At 33.6% G+C, this 18996-nt stretch overlaps 1 protein-coding gene across 1 annotated transcript in view; it reads right to left on the bottom strand.

The window, feature by feature from the left end:
* The window catches only part of LOC140058162 (Fanconi anemia group D2 protein-like), a 42370-nt gene that overhangs the window by 530 nt on the left and 22844 nt on the right, over window positions 1–18996 (bottom strand). The window contains exons 19-22 of the mRNA XM_072103721.1: window positions 18714–18863; window positions 16394–16540; window positions 15848–15979; window positions 13914–13999 (exon numbers count right to left, since the gene is read on the bottom strand). Of these exons, the coding sequence (XP_071959822.1) occupies window positions 13943–13999; window positions 15848–15979; window positions 16394–16540; window positions 18714–18863 (486 nt within the window). The 3' untranslated portion in view covers window positions 13914–13942. The remainder of the gene's footprint in view (window positions 1–13913; window positions 14000–15847; window positions 15980–16393; window positions 16541–18713; window positions 18864–18996) is intronic.

The raw sequence follows: 18996 nt of genomic DNA, 5'->3' as shown, positions 1-18996 counted from the left end.
TTTATGATTGCAATCATATCTTTGATGTACAGTAATTGAGACTTCTAAGGTGATCCCTCCACATGATTCTTGGTAATTATTAAATTAAGCTGATCCTTAACTTGTTGTTTGATAAATTGTATTCAATCAAAGGCTGATGTTTCATTCATTCATGTTTAACAAATTAATACTGTACAACTTTTGGCTTCTTGGTGATTTTTGTTAACACTATGGCCAATCACCTATTAAGGGAACAAGGAACACATTTGAGTATGACAATTAGTTAACTCAACCTGTAATACATTATTTTTCCTTAAAAAAAAAAAAAAGTAAACAAAAAATTATATTCATGTACTTTAGATGGTAATATAATTGTAAGTAGTAATATAAAAATTGATCTTCATAATAAAGATACTTTCTCTGGCTATGCATGTTTTCATTGGTGATAGGCCTAATGAACTTCTTCACACCAATATTGCCATAGGCAACAGTCATTGACAATGACATTCATTTTCTCCTTAAATTTTGTACTTAAGGCCATAACCTACACTCGGATATTTGTTCAAATTTCCATTGATTGTGTACCATTTCAAAAACTTTAAATGGTGACCTGCTCAGTGGCAGATCCAGACTAAATGGGAAAATGACGTGCAGAGCCTGTACTTTCTCCATCTGTCACCTATGCCAACAATGTCTGAATAAAGGAACAATTTGCTGGGTCTGATGTGTCCCCTCAGGTAACCTTAGATGCTCTGTTTTTTTTAAAACTGAAAATAACAGTCGGGATGGCACTTTAGAATTCTGAAAATCGCCTTCAAATTACACAGAAATATATTCAACAAGGCAATACTGTACTATAGATAAATAATTATAGTACAGAGCAGAAAATAGCCAAAATTGTAGCACCCAAACACGGACACTACCTGAACACTACACCTTGTAGCACCCAAACACGGACACTAGCTGAACACTACACCTTGTAGCACCCAAACACGGACACTAGCTGAACACTACACCTTGTAGCACCCAAACACGGACACTAGCTGAACACTACACCTTGGTGTAAAAACACACAAATGTTACCTTTTACAAATCTACTTTGTTTAATCCAAATACTTTGACATATTACAGCATTCTGCAGTGTGTACTACAGTATACCCTTTTTTTTGGTGTAATAGATATCATAAACAACCTAATTGATCCAATATGAATCCAACAGTGTACTGTATTAGAATATAAAAATAAATTCAAATATCTTACCACAAAAAGTTAATCAAACAAAAAAAAAATACTCTGGTATGTTGAAATTGTGGAGTTGAAAGTGATAACTGGGTCCTGATACGAAATGAAATGGCTATTGTGTATTGATCCTGACTCAGCAACACAATATGCAGTACGCATTTGCATATCAATCACCTTTAGGTTTCTCTCTTCAATAGACAAAATAGGTGTGCAGTATTGTGTACTAACTGTATTTATCATGCTTCACCGAGTCTTTGTATTGTGTCTATGCTATTCTTATTGGATAATACTCAAATAATAAGATCTTTCTTTCAACAAAATCGTCATAGAAAAGTCAGAAAGAGACAGCGCAGATCCATTTTGAAAGGTGGTGGGATATAGACATAGTCTGGAGACAAATAAAATACTAGTACAACAAGGTGATGACGCCTCGTGCAAGCATGTGAAAGGTGGTGGATATAGACATAGTCTGGAGACAAATAAAATACTAGTACAACAAGGTGATGATGCCTCGTGCAAGCATGTCCACTCGCAAATCATAAAATCAACTGAAAATGTAAACATTAAAAGAATCTTAAAAACCACGCAATTCGTGAAATATGTGTCAGTCAGCCCCTAACCTGGGCACTTTAAAATTCTTTTTTCCAGCAACAATTTAAAATTATAGTGGCAAATTAATGAACCGATTTTCTTCTTCCTTGATCCTTCTCAAGTGTTTACAAGTTGGGTTAAAAAATCTACTTTAAGCGGATCGATTTCTTGACAATTGCAAAGAATACTAAAATTTGATATTTTTTTAGAAAGATAAAATGTTAAAAAGAATAGGCATTCTATAATATCATTCTACAATATAGTACTTGCATTGTGGATATCAATTACAAATTACAAAAAATATGCTTTCTCTACAACTACAATGTATTACTGTAAGAAACTCTTCTTAAACATCATAATTGTACCAAAAGCTCACCTATAAACAGCTTTTGAGTTTGCTAAAAATTAATTCTTCCTATCACAATCACCATAAAGATATGCCAAGGAATGATATGTGCATATAATATCATTTTGAAAGAATTCGTTTTTTTAATTTACCATCAATGTTGAATCAATTAATTAAACAAAAGATCACTTTCTTTCGACCATAGTTTTAAGCAGTTGACAATTTATTAATTAAATGGTGATTGGCTATATGGTGTAGTCATCAATGTCACACCAAATCACCGGGCTTAATCGTATTCAAACCGTGGTTCCCCTGATCTGGGATTGGCTGGCCAGTTGTGATACGTCACTAACCGTCTCATTTTGAAAGTAGACACCTGCTATATTTCAACGAATATGCTTAACAGCACATGGCCAAATCACTATCTTCTAAAACCTAGACTAGAAACAAACTTGCCAATCTGATGTGTAATATGAAAATGTGTGTGTGTGTGTGGTTCAGCTTCATTATCCTGATGCTACTGTATACCATATCATCCAGAAAAGATGTACCATACCCCACACAGTTTATCTGCAGACAAAATTCGTCCAAAATGTGGTTAATTAGGCAACGATAGGACAGCCAACATTCATTCAACCGTGACAGCCTTGAATAATTCATTTTTCTAGCAAACTATGGGCTTTTATTTGTTATCAACAAGACAAGGGGTAAGGCCTGTCATTATGACGAAACAATATCTATGTTTTCTATAATAATAATAATTAAAAAAATCTGATTGACATTCAATTATGTTTTTGCCGCGTTTGATTAAATAATAATAATAAAATAAATACGTAATTGTGATATTTAATTACATTGCCAATTAAAATACATTTCAGCTTGAAGTATTATCATTTTATTATTTTAATATTTTTTATTGAAATTTGTGTAATTTAAATTACACAAATTTCAATAAAAAATATGTACAGTAGGCCTGCTGTATGTACGATCACCATCAGGGCCAAGGCAGATCAAGACGCTCGAACACGTCAGTGTTCACTAGACCATATTATTCTTGTTAGTGGGTTTACCATCTGTATGCAAATTACCTTTAATAAAGCGTTGCACAGGTTAGTGCAGGGCCAGTCGACTAATGTGAGTCGTAGTGGATGTAGCGAAAAACAAATAAATGTTAGTTGAATTCAGTTAATTATAGTTTACATTTGTTTTGAAACTCCGAAACAAAATGAAATTGTAATTTGGTTACTGGAATTTGTGTACTGTACCTGGAGGCTGTTTGAAAACACATCGTAATGGAGGAAAGGAAGGCTGCAGGAGAGCTTAGAAGCAGAAACAAAAAAAGGCCATTTGACAAGAACATTATATCATTAAGGTGCTGTCGCAAGAAGATGACAATCTAGACATTGAAGAAATAACAAAGGTGCTCAAGAAATTTGAGACACAGGTGGCAGAAATGGAGGACATTCATGGAGCATTTGTAGCAAAGGGATGACAAATTTGGATTGGATTGCCAGGTGCAGCTGTTTAAAGTAGTGAAGAGTGCCGAAAAATGAAAATGCTGAAACTGTGGACAAGAAACCAGACCGTTCAGATGTTAAGGGTAATATGGACGGGTCATTCCATACCAAATCACCCAAAAAAAATGACATTTTAAACCCTACTTTCTTCAAATTTGCTCAAATTTGGTTTTTGGGTTATTTTTAGCCAAAAAACCTGAAATTTTTAATTTGAGCGCCATACGACCAACGGTTCGCGTGCTACGCGTCGTCGTTTCTTCGCGATTTTGCGCAAAATCGACACGGCGGGCTATACTTAAATGAGTGTATCTCCGTAACGTGTGGACCGATTTTGTTGTGACAGGTATCTTTGGAAAGGTAATTGTTAAAGCTATCCAAATCTTCTATTTACTTTTGAGATAGAACTATTTAAAAGATGTACAACTTATTCTATCCCATTTGACCTAGGATTTGACCTTGTGGGACAAATTTTTTTTAGATGAAATTTTGTGAAAATTATCTCCTACATGATATTTACATAATATAAAAAAATTGGAGATATATTATTTTTTGTTTGCTTTCTAGCTCATTTCAAAGTTGGCTTACTTCAACAATTCTGGTATTTCTATACAGTGTAGATGTATTGTCGACATTATATCACTACCAAATTTACCTCTTAATACTATGGGTGTCACTGTCAGATTATTTAAGACTACAACAATGCTTTAATTATATTTTCATGCTCCATACAAAATAATTATTACTTAGGTAAACATCTGTACACCATTTGATTACCCCATTTGGTTAGCCAAGGATGTACCATCAGTTTATGGCACTCTTTTCACACTTTCAAGCAAATTGAATCATTTTTTTTGTTTGATGATATTAACTTTGAAAACATTGATTGTTCTTTGCTGTTCATCATTATTTTACATTTTTGTTCATTGTATTTTATTCACTTATTTCTTCACTCATAATTATGTTATAATTACGTTATAAACGGCATGGACCGGGGTGATGATACGTGGGTTGGGGCAAGTAGGGTCCAGTCATTGCATAAAAATACCACTTGCCCTGGTCCATGCCGTCTAGCTGCCATTTTATGCAATTTTAAAACGTTACTACAGTTTTACGTTTTTGTCAAAAATGCAATATTACCACATGATTTATAAGGCTATAATTATGTTATAAACGGCATGGACCGGGGTGACGATACATTGGTTGGGGCAAGTAGTAGTAGTCAATGCATAAAAATACCACTTGCATCGGTCCATGCTGTCTAGCTGCCATTTTATGCAATTTTAAAACGTTACTACAATTTAAATTTTTGTAAAAAATGCAATATAACCACATGATTTATAAGGCTATAATTATGTTATAAACGGCATGGACCGGGGTGACGATATACATTGGTTGGGGCAAGTAGTAGTAGTCAATGCATAAAAATACCACTTTCCCTGGTCCATGCCGTCTAGCTGCCATTTTATGCAATTTTAAAACGTTACTACAATTTAACTTTTTTTTAATAAAAAATGCAATATAAATGCATGATATATAGGGCTATAATTACATTATAAACGGCATGGACCGGGGTGATGATACATGGGTTAGGGCAAGTAGGGTCCACTCATTTCAGAAAAATACCACTTGCCCCGGTCCCTGCCGTCTATCTGCCATTATATGCCATTATATGCAATTTTAAAACGTTCTACAATTTTACGTTCTTATAAAAAATGCAATATAACCTCATGATTTATAAGTCTATAATTACGTTATAAACGGCATGGACCGGGGTGACGATACATTGGTTGGGGCAAGTAGTAGTAGTATTTGCATAAAAATACCACTTGCCCCGGTCCATGCCGCCTAGCTGCCATTTTATGCAATTTTAAAACGTTACTACAATTTTACGTAATTATAGCCCTATAAATCATGCGGTTATATTGAGTTAAATTGTTTTGTATGGAGCATGAAAATATAATTAAAGCATTGTTATAGTCTTAAATAATCTGAGAGTGACACCCATAGTATTAAGAGGTAAATTTGGTAGTGATATAATGTCGACAATACATCTACACTGTATAGAAATACCAGAATTGTTGAAGTAAGTCAACTTTGAAATGAGCTAGAAAGCAAACAAAAAATAATATATCTCCAATTTTTTTATATTATGTAAATATCATGTAGGAGATAATTTTCACAAAATTTCATCTAAAAAAAATTTGTCCCACAAGGTCAAATCCTAGGTCAAATGGAATAGAATAAGTTATACATCTTTTAAATAGTTCTATCTCAAAAGTAAATAGAAGATTTGGATAGCTTTAACAATTAGCTTTCCAAAGATACCTGTCACAACAAAATCGGTCCACACTTTACGGAGATACGGTCATTTAAGTATAGCCCGCCGCATCGATTTTGCGCAAAATCGCGAAGAAACGACGGCGCGTAGCGCGCGAACCGTTGGTCGTATGGTGCTCAAATTAAAAATTTCAGGTTTTTTAGCTAAAAATAACCCAAAAACCAAATTTGAGCAAATTTGAAGAAAGTAGGGTTTAACCCATTGGGTGATTTGACATGGAATGACCCGGACGCTAACTAATATTGATAAATTTAGTATTGATGCTAAACTTATCGTTATCGTTGGTATTGCTTACATTTACAATACCAGAGTTTGGGAGTGATTCTGGAGAATATTGGTATTTCATTTCTAATTCATTCATAACTAATATAGTGTCTCAGTAATAATGCAACTAAGTTACAGTATCTCGTTTTGCACTGGCGAAGCTAGGGTATCTACTGAAGCTTGGAAAGGAAACAAATACAGTGATAGTTTGTGGGGATTAGTCAGGGATATGAAACAACGTGAGTTGGTGTTAAATGAGGTTGGGTATACATGTGATATTAACAGTACCCAGAGCCATATATATAAAGAGTTATGACATTGGATTATAGTCACGTGATATGCAGATCAAATTGTGTCAAACTTGTCGCCATTAATGCATGTAAAGTATAGGAGCAACAAAATACTATCTTTTTTTATATTAAAAAAAAAATATAATTGCACATTTTACGGAGAAATATCGATGTGCACAGCGTACAGAAGTACTTGCAGCAAAGAATATTGCGCGCGCGTGCGATAGTACATTATAACGTTCGCTTGATTGATTTTGGAACAAAACATCCCATAACTACGTTCCATTAATAACAATTATGTAATATTTTCAATTCATAACTGCATGATTTGATGTCTAAATAAAATAATAAAGTGTCGTGGATATATTTGTTAATATAAGGGTATGAACAAGGGTATGAACAATATTAAAATAATAAAGGCGCAAATTATTACAAATTAAATTATGAACGAGTCTCTGAATGTTAATAACGTTGGCGGCGCAGTTTGTGTAAAAACACACAGAAAGCCATATACTGCATAAAAAGGGGGGTGAATTTGTGTGTTTTTTGTATTGGTTCATTCTTTGATGTATCCTAACTTCCATGTAGGCCCTAGAATTAATTTGTTTGTTATTATAAAAAATATATATATATTTTAACAAATCAATACCATTAATGAAATTAATTACTAAAATAAAAACGGAATCTAAGCGTTATTTCATTGACAACAAAATCTAAAAATAATGCATGGAACTACAGGAAAACTCTATACAAAAGAGACGCGCGCGCCCTCAGCGTGCAATTCTTTGACACAAAAATGGCTTCTCATTTTCAATGTCGTAACTCTTTATATATATGGCTCTGACGGTAATATCTTAAAGGTTCAATCATTACTTCCCAAACTATTACCATTAAATGGGTGAATAAGGCAGATTCTATTCTTGAAAACGATCTTCTTAAATTTGTAAAACGGCAGACAAAAATAGCAAGCACTATGTATGATAGACACCTTGAATATGAAAATGCTAGAGGTCAAGGCAAAAAACGTATCACAGTAATTCCACGGAGGCACAAGTTAAGTCTAACATTAGTTATGATGAACCTTTCCAAAGCTGTGCTTGTTATAATGAGACACAAGGGCGTAAGTTATGTTTTAAATGCAAATAGCAAATGATTGTAATTTATGCTTTTTGTATTGTTTTTGTTTTATATTTTTTTCTGGATAATAAATGAATATAAATGAATATGAATATGAATATTGTAATTAGACAAATGGTATGTAATATGACCACAATAGGCTGTAGTGTTACACAAAACTAAAAGTATGTATACTATATCTGAAAGCAACGATAGGGAAGGTGGGTCAAGTAGCAACGATAGGGATAACCCCAATAAAGGTGGATCTTTTTTCGGTAAAGCTAAGGCAGATGAGAGTGCTTGTAGCATAGGTAGTCCAAAAATTAGATCAAAATTAGAGGATAATTATATGATTCAAGACAACAATGTGTCTTTTAGAATTGTCCCAGTAGTGGCACAAAATGGTAAAAAACAGTTGCAGATAAATGTTTATTAGATGATGGGAGTTCTCAAACATGCATAAAATAGTGAGGTATGTAATGAGCTTGGACTAAGTGGCCCTATTGATGAGGTAACGGTCGGGACCTTAAATGGGGAAAAACAACGTTTAGTACATAAAATGTTAAATTTGAAATATTGCCAATAAATAATAAAAGTATTCAATATAAAATTAATACATTGATGACTGATAATGTGACTGGCAATTTAAAGCTCAAACCCTGGAATAGAATCGGAAAGGCTAGTAGTTGACTTTCATGGTTGTAACAACAATAGTATATTAGGAAGTTTTGAGAAATGGAAATAGTTGGAGTCCAAAGTGTGCCCTTGTACGCTACAGAAGAACATAGGGTTAATAATATCGAGTCTATGACATTGAAAATACTAGGTATAAAGTAAGAATTCCCTGGAACAGGAATAAATGTCAATTGCCCTTCAAAACAGAGACTTGAAAATGTAGAAAAAAAACTTTTAAATAATAATGAGCTAGGGCAGGCATACAAGAAAGTTATTGACGCACATCTAGACAAACGATAAATAAGGAAAGTAGATTGTAATGAGCAAACCCCACTCAACAATGGTTTTTGCCACATTTTCCTGTCGTAAAGTTGGACAGGGAAACTATTAAAGTTTGTATAGTATACGATGCAGCAGCTAAAGGGTTTTAGATTTGAACGCGTCACTTTGACGAGTTAGTTATCCGCACGACAAACGCCACGCGCACTTCATACGTTGGAATTTTGCACACGGAAAAGATTATGGCATTATGACCTGAACTGAAGAATATCATATGCTGTTAGTGCTGAATTCTATCAATTTTCTGTCGTATAGTATATACAGTATAAACAGTATATTCTTTATTACATACAGTGTAGAATAGGTGAAATTACGGGACCCCCCGTTTATTCCTATTTTTAATATATTTTCAAAATGAAACACTAAGATAGCAATTTCGGAAGGACATTATCTCAGCAACAACATATTAACGTGTAGGAGAAATTTGAATACGTAAAATATAGATTTGCGCTCTTTTAAATGTGATGAACTATGACGCAAAAGATAAAAATACGACTTTTTTGTATTCAACTGGCCATATGATGACGTCACAACATTTGATTGGCAAAATGTTCACATGAATTCGTATACAATCCAATAGCTTAAAAAAAAAGTTGTAATTTATCACTTTTTATTTTGACGAGCTATAACAGATTGAAATTTACCGTAAAGATGAAAATAAGTGACCTCTGTTATTTACATTTTTAGATGAGATGACGTCATAAAAATTAAAATATTTTTTACTCATGCAAAAGACAGTTAATTGACCTAGAAAATATCAAAATCAGGGTGAAAATGGAAAACAGATAAGTGGAGATGCACTCTATTAAATGTGATGCGCTATGACGAAAGATACGAAAATTCTATATTTTATATTCGGGTGGCGATACGATGACATCACAATGTCCGGTTAGCCATATTAATGCATGATCCGATATCTACAACTCATCAACTTCCAGAATATGTAATAAAAATAACTTTCACCGTTTAGTTTAGAAACTACGACTGTTTAAAAAAAGGTATAATTTTGACAAATTTTGACAAATTTTTCATCAAAGTTAAATTATCCAATTCGACGTGCCCGTATGACGTTAATTTTAAGTCGAAATTGCTTAAAAGTTGGTAAAATTACTAGAAAAGGCTGGAAAAACATAAATCACGCGGAAAAAATTGCGTGCACGTGGGAATTTTAAACATGCTCAAAATGACATGAAACGCGTAGAAAGTTGATTAGAAATTAATTTGTCGCATTTTGAAATTTTAAACGTGGGTGCATTTTTTTTCCGCAGTCAGTTAGCGCAAGATATAAATTAAACTTTTGTTAAGTTTCAATTTATGTTGTTATATGGTTTTCGATCTATGTTAAAAACGCGAAATGCATAAAAAAGTTTACCTCGTAGTTTAGAATCTATGATTGTTTAAAAAAAGGCATAATTTTTACAAATTTTTGAATTTTTTTCCATTAAAAACACGCGCAAATTGTACAATTCGACGTGCTCATACGACGTAATTTTAAGTCTAAATTGTTTTAAAATTTGATAAAATTACTAGAAAAGGCTGGAAAAGCATAATTTTGTGTAAAGCATGCCATTTTTAGTGCACAAAAAGTTAGCGCAAGATATAAATTAGTTTCAACTTAAATTGTTATATGGTTTTCAACCTATGTTAAATACGGGAAATTCATAAAATCATGCGTAAGTCATGTTACACATTTCTGACGTCATTCACAATAGTAGGTGCACAACTTTACGTAAATGCCCATATGTTGACAAAGTTATGAAATGTTATATTTACACATTTTTGATATAAGCGAGACACAAAAACAGAAGAGAAATGCGCGTGCGCGCGTAACGTCTTGTAAAACATGGCATTTTTAATCCACAAAAAGTTTTCCCTTGATATGACTTAAATTTTCACAAAGTGTCAAAACAAAATTATGCTTGGTTTTTAGCCTATGATCAATCATAAAAAATCATAAAATCGCACGTAAGTCACGTTGCGCAACTCTGACGTCATTAAAAAATAGGAGGTGCACAACTTCACGTAAATGCCCATATGTTTACAAAGATATGAAATGTTATGTTTACAAGTTTTTGAGATACGCGAGACACAAAAATGGAGGAGAAAGAAATAACCACAAAAAAAAAGTAACAGGACGATTACAAGGAGTTATCCGCTACTAAGCGGATAACTAAAAAAAAAGATGATGAAACAGGACAGTTACAAGGAGTTATCCGCTGAATGCGGATAACTAATGATGCAAGAAGCCCTGGGCCAAAGATTCTAAAAGAATTTTTTGATGTTTTGATACCGTTTAAACTGAATAGAATAGCTGTAATATGTGATATATCGGAAATGTATCTGCAATAAAAATTGTATGCGGAGGATAAGCCGATGCATAGGTTTCTTTGGAGGGATTTAGATGTATCTATAGAGCCCACGGTTTACGAACACCATAGGGTGGTTTTTGGAATTAATGCCTCTCCATTTAGTGCTTTAACCGTAGCTAGAAAAACTGCTCAAGGTTAAGTTCCCATTAGCGGCCGACACTGTGTTAAATTCTACTTATATGGATGATTTTGAAGTTCTAGAGAAACTTACAGTGGAATCCTTAACTAAGTGTAATGTGTTAAGAAAGCTCTCGTCAGTATTCGATTCCTTTGGGTTTGTATCGGCAGTTATAATACGAATTTGAGAAAAGGATATGACGTGGGATGAGCATATTGAAGGGGAGTTGAAAATTGAATTTATTAATTAATAATTGAAAATTAAACTTACAGTATCTGAACCAGATTAAAACTGATTGGTGTTTATGGCCAAGTGGGAATGGAAAACTTAACTTGCATGTATTTTGTGACGCTTCTGTTGAGGCATACGCTACTGTAATTTATTTAAACCACTGTAGACTGCGATAAAAAAAATCGTTCGGTTTGTAGTATCAAAAACTAAAGTAAAGTATACCAAGACTTGTGCTATCGGGTGCTATGTTGGGACTTAAGTTGGTAAAAGCTGATAGCAAGGGTATTAGATATTGACCTAAGAAAAGTAACATTTTGGTCCGATACCCTGAATATTCTATGGTGGATAAGAGGACGAAGTATAAATTTCTTGTTGTTCGTACGTAGGCAATCGGATTCAGGCGAAATTCAGGGCGCAACTAAGCCAAGTCAGTGGAGATATGTACCAACACAATTAAATCCAGCAGATATTGCTTCCAGGGGATGTTCTGTAGCTAATTTAAGTAAAAATATGGTGGGAAGTGCCAGAGTTCTTAAAGTTAACTAAAAATGGCCAGAGAATAAAGTAGAAACCGTAGAAAACACTGAACATTGACAATTAATGACAGTGATTGGAGATTCTACTAGGTTTTCTAAGTGGTGCAAACTAATTAATGTTCTTGCATATGATACTAGGTTTATTACAAACTATATCATTAAGAAGGGGGATAGTACAAAGGGATGTTTAAGTGTCAATGAAGTTTGTAACGCAGAGTAGGCACTAATTAAACAAGCGCAAAATGATGCATCTAAACCTGAAACAATTAGATAAAAATGAATCGGTTAACCAAAGCAGTATTATAAGTTCACTATGCCCAAAAAAAGAACAAAGAGGGCGACAGGTAGACTGTGATGATTATCTTCCTTATGATGTTAAGTATCCCGTAATTTGGCCTAGAAAAAATCACTAGATTAATTGTTGATAAATAGAACAGGGAAACCACGTAGCAGGTGTCAATCATACACTAACAAAACTATCCGAAAAATATTGGATTTTATATAACACCTAAATAAATTCCTGTCGTTTGATTGGACAAATGTGGATCACATGGCGTGCAATAGTACGCACTATTAAACGATCGTTTGAATAGTACTTTTTTTGTGCACGAAAAAAAAAATATTTTTGCGTTTATAAAATATTTTGTTTTATACTGTTGCTTTTGAAATACAACAGCGCCATCTATTTTGTACTTTCGCGGCTATTTGAATGGTATGACTGGTTTTTACAGATGGAAGTCATTTCTGGAGAGATATACAGTACGTACTAATTTAGATCAAAAAGGCATTTAAATTAGCTTTAGATTGTTTGTAGGATTTTGATTATTTAATGGGAACATCTCTGCAAGATGTGGAATCGTAGAAAAAAAAACCAGAATTAGCCTAGATGTCAAAGTTTTGCCTTTCAGCCAACCCAAGCTAGTATTAGGCCTAGGCATTGGCATGTAAGCTTAAGGCTATTAGTTATTAAGTAATGTGAGACTCCGAAACAATGGCAGAATGAGTGAGTGAGCGCCCGAGTGATACCATAACCGTAAATATGTACAGTACATCATGTGTTTTTGCAGAAGGTTACTGTATATAGTGAACAGTAATATATTGCTTAACCCTTTGACTAGTTATTTACGAAAACGATAGCTCCTCTGCATTACAGAAACGGTACTCAATTTAAGTAACATTTTTGTAAAGGGATATGTACTAATTTAGACCAAAAAAGTACTTAGATTAGCTTAATTAATGAGAACAAATATATAAGAATTAGTCTAGATCAGTTTCAGTTGCCTGGAAATATTTCATTTTACTACTCTGCACTTTGTGGTGCGCGTTATAAATCTTATTATTACACTGAGCCTAGCAATATGTTTTGGTTTTTGACATACTAGGTAGGTGTACAATAATAATGCTTTGTATTCGTGCAATGATAAAAATGATTTCAAGTGGTGAAATATGAAACTCTAATTTCACCTCATGAAATTATTTGCATAGTCAGGGAAGCGTGTTTACTCTGGAATATCAAAATTGCATTGAACATGTATTGTATTTGTCTACCATAATATTTATACAAGCATTTACGATGATTCCCAAATAAAACTTGGTATTCACTTATAACTGAATTCCTGGAATTAGCATAGTAAAACTAATTCTTAAAAAACGATTTGATCTTGACTTCATCACTGCTTCTGAACTCTTGTATCATGAAATTAAAGTTTTGTCCTGTTTATACAATTTACTTCATACTCTTTTATAATAAAAGACATTTTAACTAATATAATAATAAATCAAATGACATAGGTTATGTTTGAAAAGACAGTGCTGCTTATCTAGCAGCACATTTTCTGTCTGAAACGGTCATGTGTTTTAAGGATCAAAAGGTATCACAGCAATTTCAGCTTTGTTTTGAATCGATTAGATTGGTTATTTGCAAGCAGTGGTAATATCATATCAAATTGAAATAAATCTTACCTAATGTAAACTGTATAACTCATTAAACCTCAATACTCAGTATCACTACAAATCAACTCATCACTTTTGTTATCCTCTTTTGAACTCTAAAATGAACAACAATAAAATAAGTAAACATACAGTACATATAAATAATACACAAACAAAAAAACACATTAACTGAATATGCAAGCACAAAATTACAAATATTATATTAAAACATTAACTATATTTAATTCGTCACTATGACGAATTATAGGCTACATGCATTGATTTAAATAAAGACAATTGATTTTTTTAAAAAGATTTTGTCAGAATCTTTAATTATTTATGTATATGTACAGTAAGATAGAATCTTGGTAATGCAAATACAATAGCCGGTATCACTGCACATCAAGCCATTACACACTTGAATAAAGATAGGTTAATGTTAAGTTTGTTATTTCGGTCCAAGAAAATGTGGAAATAAAAAATAATATTTAATATGTTCATTCAGTTCATTTATTCAAATATCGAAGAACAATAGTATACAAGATATGAATAAAAATAAAATAGGACCAAGAACAATAGTATACAAGATATGAATAAAAGTAAAATAGCACCAATAATATATACATACAGTCAGACGGTAGCATGATATAACAACAAGATATTTGAAGAGGACAAGCAAAGCAGGCAAAATATAAATAAAGTGCCTTCAAGAATGCTGTCCTTACACTACAATGAAGGATTAGAAAAAAAAGTAGTATTACCGTAGTTCCTCGGGTATAATCCCACCCCCGACTTTACGATTACCTTCGCACGCAAGCATATCCCCGGGCAAAGTCCCAGTGTATAATTTAATATTAGGCCAGAGGTGGGCCTAGGCCTACTGTAACTAGCTAGGCCGACGTCAATATTTTAAAAGAAATTCTCACCAAAAAATAGAGTAATTTCTCTGAATTTGGCTGACTTAAAACTCATCAAACATTGTTAAGTTGAATACAACCTTAAGGCTAGCATGCCCCGATCGTCACGTTCTGTACATCCTTTCGCCGTGTACATTCTTTTCTTGTTGTTTACACTACTGCATGCTTGATTTGAAAAAAAAACACCGCCCTCTATACCGACCGGCTTGTGCAGTAGTTTGTGTCACATGCAACAACATGCGATTTACACAGAGAGCTCGAGCGTGGGTGAACCGTCGGGAGACGGAGAACTTGTATGATCGAGTTCATGTCGATTTAGGAAGCTAGGCCTAGATCACATTTTAGGGTATTTTTTAAGTAGAAATCTGGGGGAAAATCTATACGGTAGGCATAGCACAGGTAAGACCAATTAGGCCGCCTAGGTCTAGATGGCCTGGCCTAGCCTACATCGGAATATACATTTAGATCGTAGCTTGAAGAAATATCGTCATTTTCAATTCATGCAGTGGGAAATCCCCGGGTATAGTCCCACCTCCCAAATTCCATGTACAAGGGGGGGGGGGGGGGGTGGGGGGGGGGGGGGGGGGTGGGATTATACCCGGGGAACTACGGTAATAGTATAATAAAGAACAACAAATAGTAGGCGAGTGTTGTTTTTCTTTTTACTATAGTAATGTATTGTGAATTCGTATGATTTGAAAGGACATTTAGTGGGGTGAGAAATTAGATTGTTTGCAGTTTATTGTTGATATATATTTTAAATTGATTTTTTAAGATGAATAATGATTTGAAATCTTTTAGATGCTTTGAGAGACTTATTCCATATTGTTGGTCCTGTGTAAGTGATCGATTGTTGTGCTTTTGTGGTTTCTTTCTTGGAAGATTGGAAGTCAGATTTAAATTTATTTTATTCACATCTTGAATAAACGCATCCAAATGGTGTTCCCCAAACGGTTTACCAAACGTGTCTATACAACCTTTGTCGTTATACAATAGCAAACGTGCCTGAATGGGTTCCAAGGCAATAATTTAGCGAAGGTGCCTTACCTCATCATCATCTGTCTTATCCACATTATCATCATCGCTGTTACTCTTCTCCTCATCACCACTGTTAGCGCCGCAATCTACACTCTCAGATTCACTTGGTGAAGCTGGTCTTTGGGACAAAATCTCTGTACCCTACATTGACAGAAACATAGCAACATAATGGCAAGCAAATATACTGTAACTTTAATTTAATTCATTTATTGTAGAATGTGTAAAATAATTGAGATATGATTAACAAATTAATTTATATTAATAAAAACATATTTTAAAATATTGATAACAAATTAAGCTAAACAAGTTTGTATTATTGGACACACGTAAAAGAACAAAAAATGCAATTCGAAAAATAGACACTATCAAAATGTACAAAATATTCAACTTAACATGACAAATTTAAAAGTTACGATATTAGACAATACAATATGCATTATGAAAATTATTTACAATACTGGATACAAAATATAGGGTTACAAAAAATTAAATTATCTATCCAAAAATATCACACTTGATCCTTAAAATATAAAGGGATTCATCGACTAGTGTTACCTGTATGTTTCTGTTTTTTAGGTTTCCAATCCAGAATGCATCTTGGCAGTTGTGTAAAGTAAGCATTACTTTTACACGATAAACAAAACTTTCTAATGAGCGTTTCATGGGAGGAACATGTGCAACCAAGGCAATATCACCAACAGACTGCAAAGAAACGTTTTATTAACAACTGGCTACAGTTTCAACATTGCTTAAGCGTGGTTCCAACTAGCGACGCAACACAAGGACGTAACGCAACGCAAGTGAATTGACCAATCACAAGCGATGGCTTATTTGCTTGTGATTGCTAACTGTCTATAACTTCGCTTGTCATTGGTTAAAACGCTTGCGTTGCGTTTACGTCCTTGCGTTACGTTCTAGTGGGAACCAAGCTTTAGTAGCAAGTTTATCAAAAACAATTTAAAGTTTCAATTTAAAATAAAAAAATCTGGACTACAGTAGTATGCATATGAAAAAAACACAAACTACATTTACATTAAAGATGTACTGTCTCCCCAAATAAAATCAAACTTTGAATAAAAATAGTATTTAAAAAAATTTCTATACATATACCGTAAGCCATATAATGTTATAAAAAGTTTACTTGTTGAAAAAGATTATTTCCTTTAGGTCATTTTTTAGTTATTAAGATTAAGTTAATTAAAAAACATTTTACTTTGCATTAGGCATGATGAATGTGTCAGCAACATGATACTTTGCATTAGGCATGATGAATGTGTCAGCAACATGATACTTTGCATTAGGCATGATGAATGTGTCAGCAACATGATACTTTGCATTAGGCATGATGAATGTGTCAGCAACATGATACTTTGCATTAGGCATGATGAATGTGTCAGCAACATGATACTTTGCATTAGGCATGATGAATGTGTCAGCAACATGATACTTTGCATTAGGCATGATGAATGTGTCAGCAACATGATACTTTGCATTAGGCATGATGAATGTGTCAGCAACATGATACTTTGCATTAGGCATGATGAATGTGTCAGCAACATGATACTTTGCATTAGGCATGATGAATGTGTCAGCAACATGATACTTTGCATTAGGCATGATGAATGTGTCAGCAACATGATACTTTGCATTAGGCATGATGAATGTGTCAGCAACATGATACTTTGCATTAGGCATGATGAATGTGTCAGCAAAATGATACTTTGCATTAGGCATGATGAATGTGTCAGCAACATGATACTTTGCATTAGGCATGATGAATGTGTCAGCAACATGATACTTTGCATTAGGCATGATGAATGTGTCAGCAACATGATACTTTGCATTAGGCATGATGAATGTGTCAGCAACATGATACTTTGCATTAGGCATGATGAATGTGTCAGCAACATGATACTTTGCATTAGGCATGATGAATGTGTCAGCAACATGATACTTTGCATTAGGCATGATGAATGTGTCAGCAACATGATACTTTGCATTAGGCATGATGAATGTGTCAGCAACATGATACTTTGCATTAGGCATGATGAATGTGTCAGCAACATGATACTTTGCATTAGGCATGATGAATGTGTCAGCAACATGATACTTTGCATTAGGCATGATGAATGTGTCAGCAACATGATACTTTGCATTAGGCATGATGAATGTGTCAGCAACATGATACTTTGCATTAGGCATGATGAATGTGTCAGCAACATGATACTTTGCATTAGGCATGATGAATGTCTCAGCAACATGATACTTTGCATTAGGCATGATGAATGTGTCAGCAACATGATACTTTGCATTAGGCATGATGAATGTGTCAGCAACATGATACTTTGCATTAGGCATGATGAATGTGTCAGCAACATGATACTTTGCATTAGGCATGATGAATGTGTCAGCAACATGATACTTTGCATTAGGCATGATGAATGTGTCAGCAACATGATACTTTTTTAAAATAGCAAAACATTTGTGCAAAAATATTAAGTCAAAACTCCATCTGGAATCCAGACTAGTAAATCTTATGCAAATTTCATAAATTGTTAAAATCGCGCATAACACAATTACATTTTAATTATGGTTGAAAAAAATGTTTGCACATTTGTAGAATTCCTTTTGCTCATCTAACATAAAAACTGATAATTTTGACATTTAATGGATTTATGATTTTTTAAAAAAATTTTCACATTTGAGGGCAAAAAAACAACCTTGCATGGCAATATTCTTATACAAAAAGTGTTCAATAGTGACGTTCATCATTCAATAGTGCCACTCAATGGTCATTAGTGCACAATAACGAATAGCACATGATGTGTAATTAACCAATCAATGGCAACTCAAGTTATAAAAGAGAATAAATTACCTTAGAATGACTGCAGATGTGATGTAGCATACGAGTACTGTGTTGTAAGGTCTTTAACATGTTTAATACATCATCCTTTTTTAATCTAAACATTTTATCAAGAATTGGCATCCCACTCCGTAGAAATACATCGATGAATTTTTGTCCTTGCTGTAAAAAACATAAATATTGCATGATATTCATTTATTTGTAATACCCTGTATACATAAACCAGAGTACACAAAAAACTATAGAAAATAAATACAAACACAGTACATATAAAAACAATAGCCAGTACAAACAA

This window comes from Antedon mediterranea, chromosome 9 (assembly GCF_964355755.1).
Source record: "Antedon mediterranea chromosome 9, ecAntMedi1.1, whole genome shotgun sequence".
NCBI classification, from domain to species: Eukaryota; Metazoa; Echinodermata; class Crinoidea; order Comatulida; family Antedonidae; genus Antedon; species Antedon mediterranea.
Note: the sequence above shows the minus strand (reverse complement) of the source record. Positions and strands in the feature narration are given on the sequence as shown.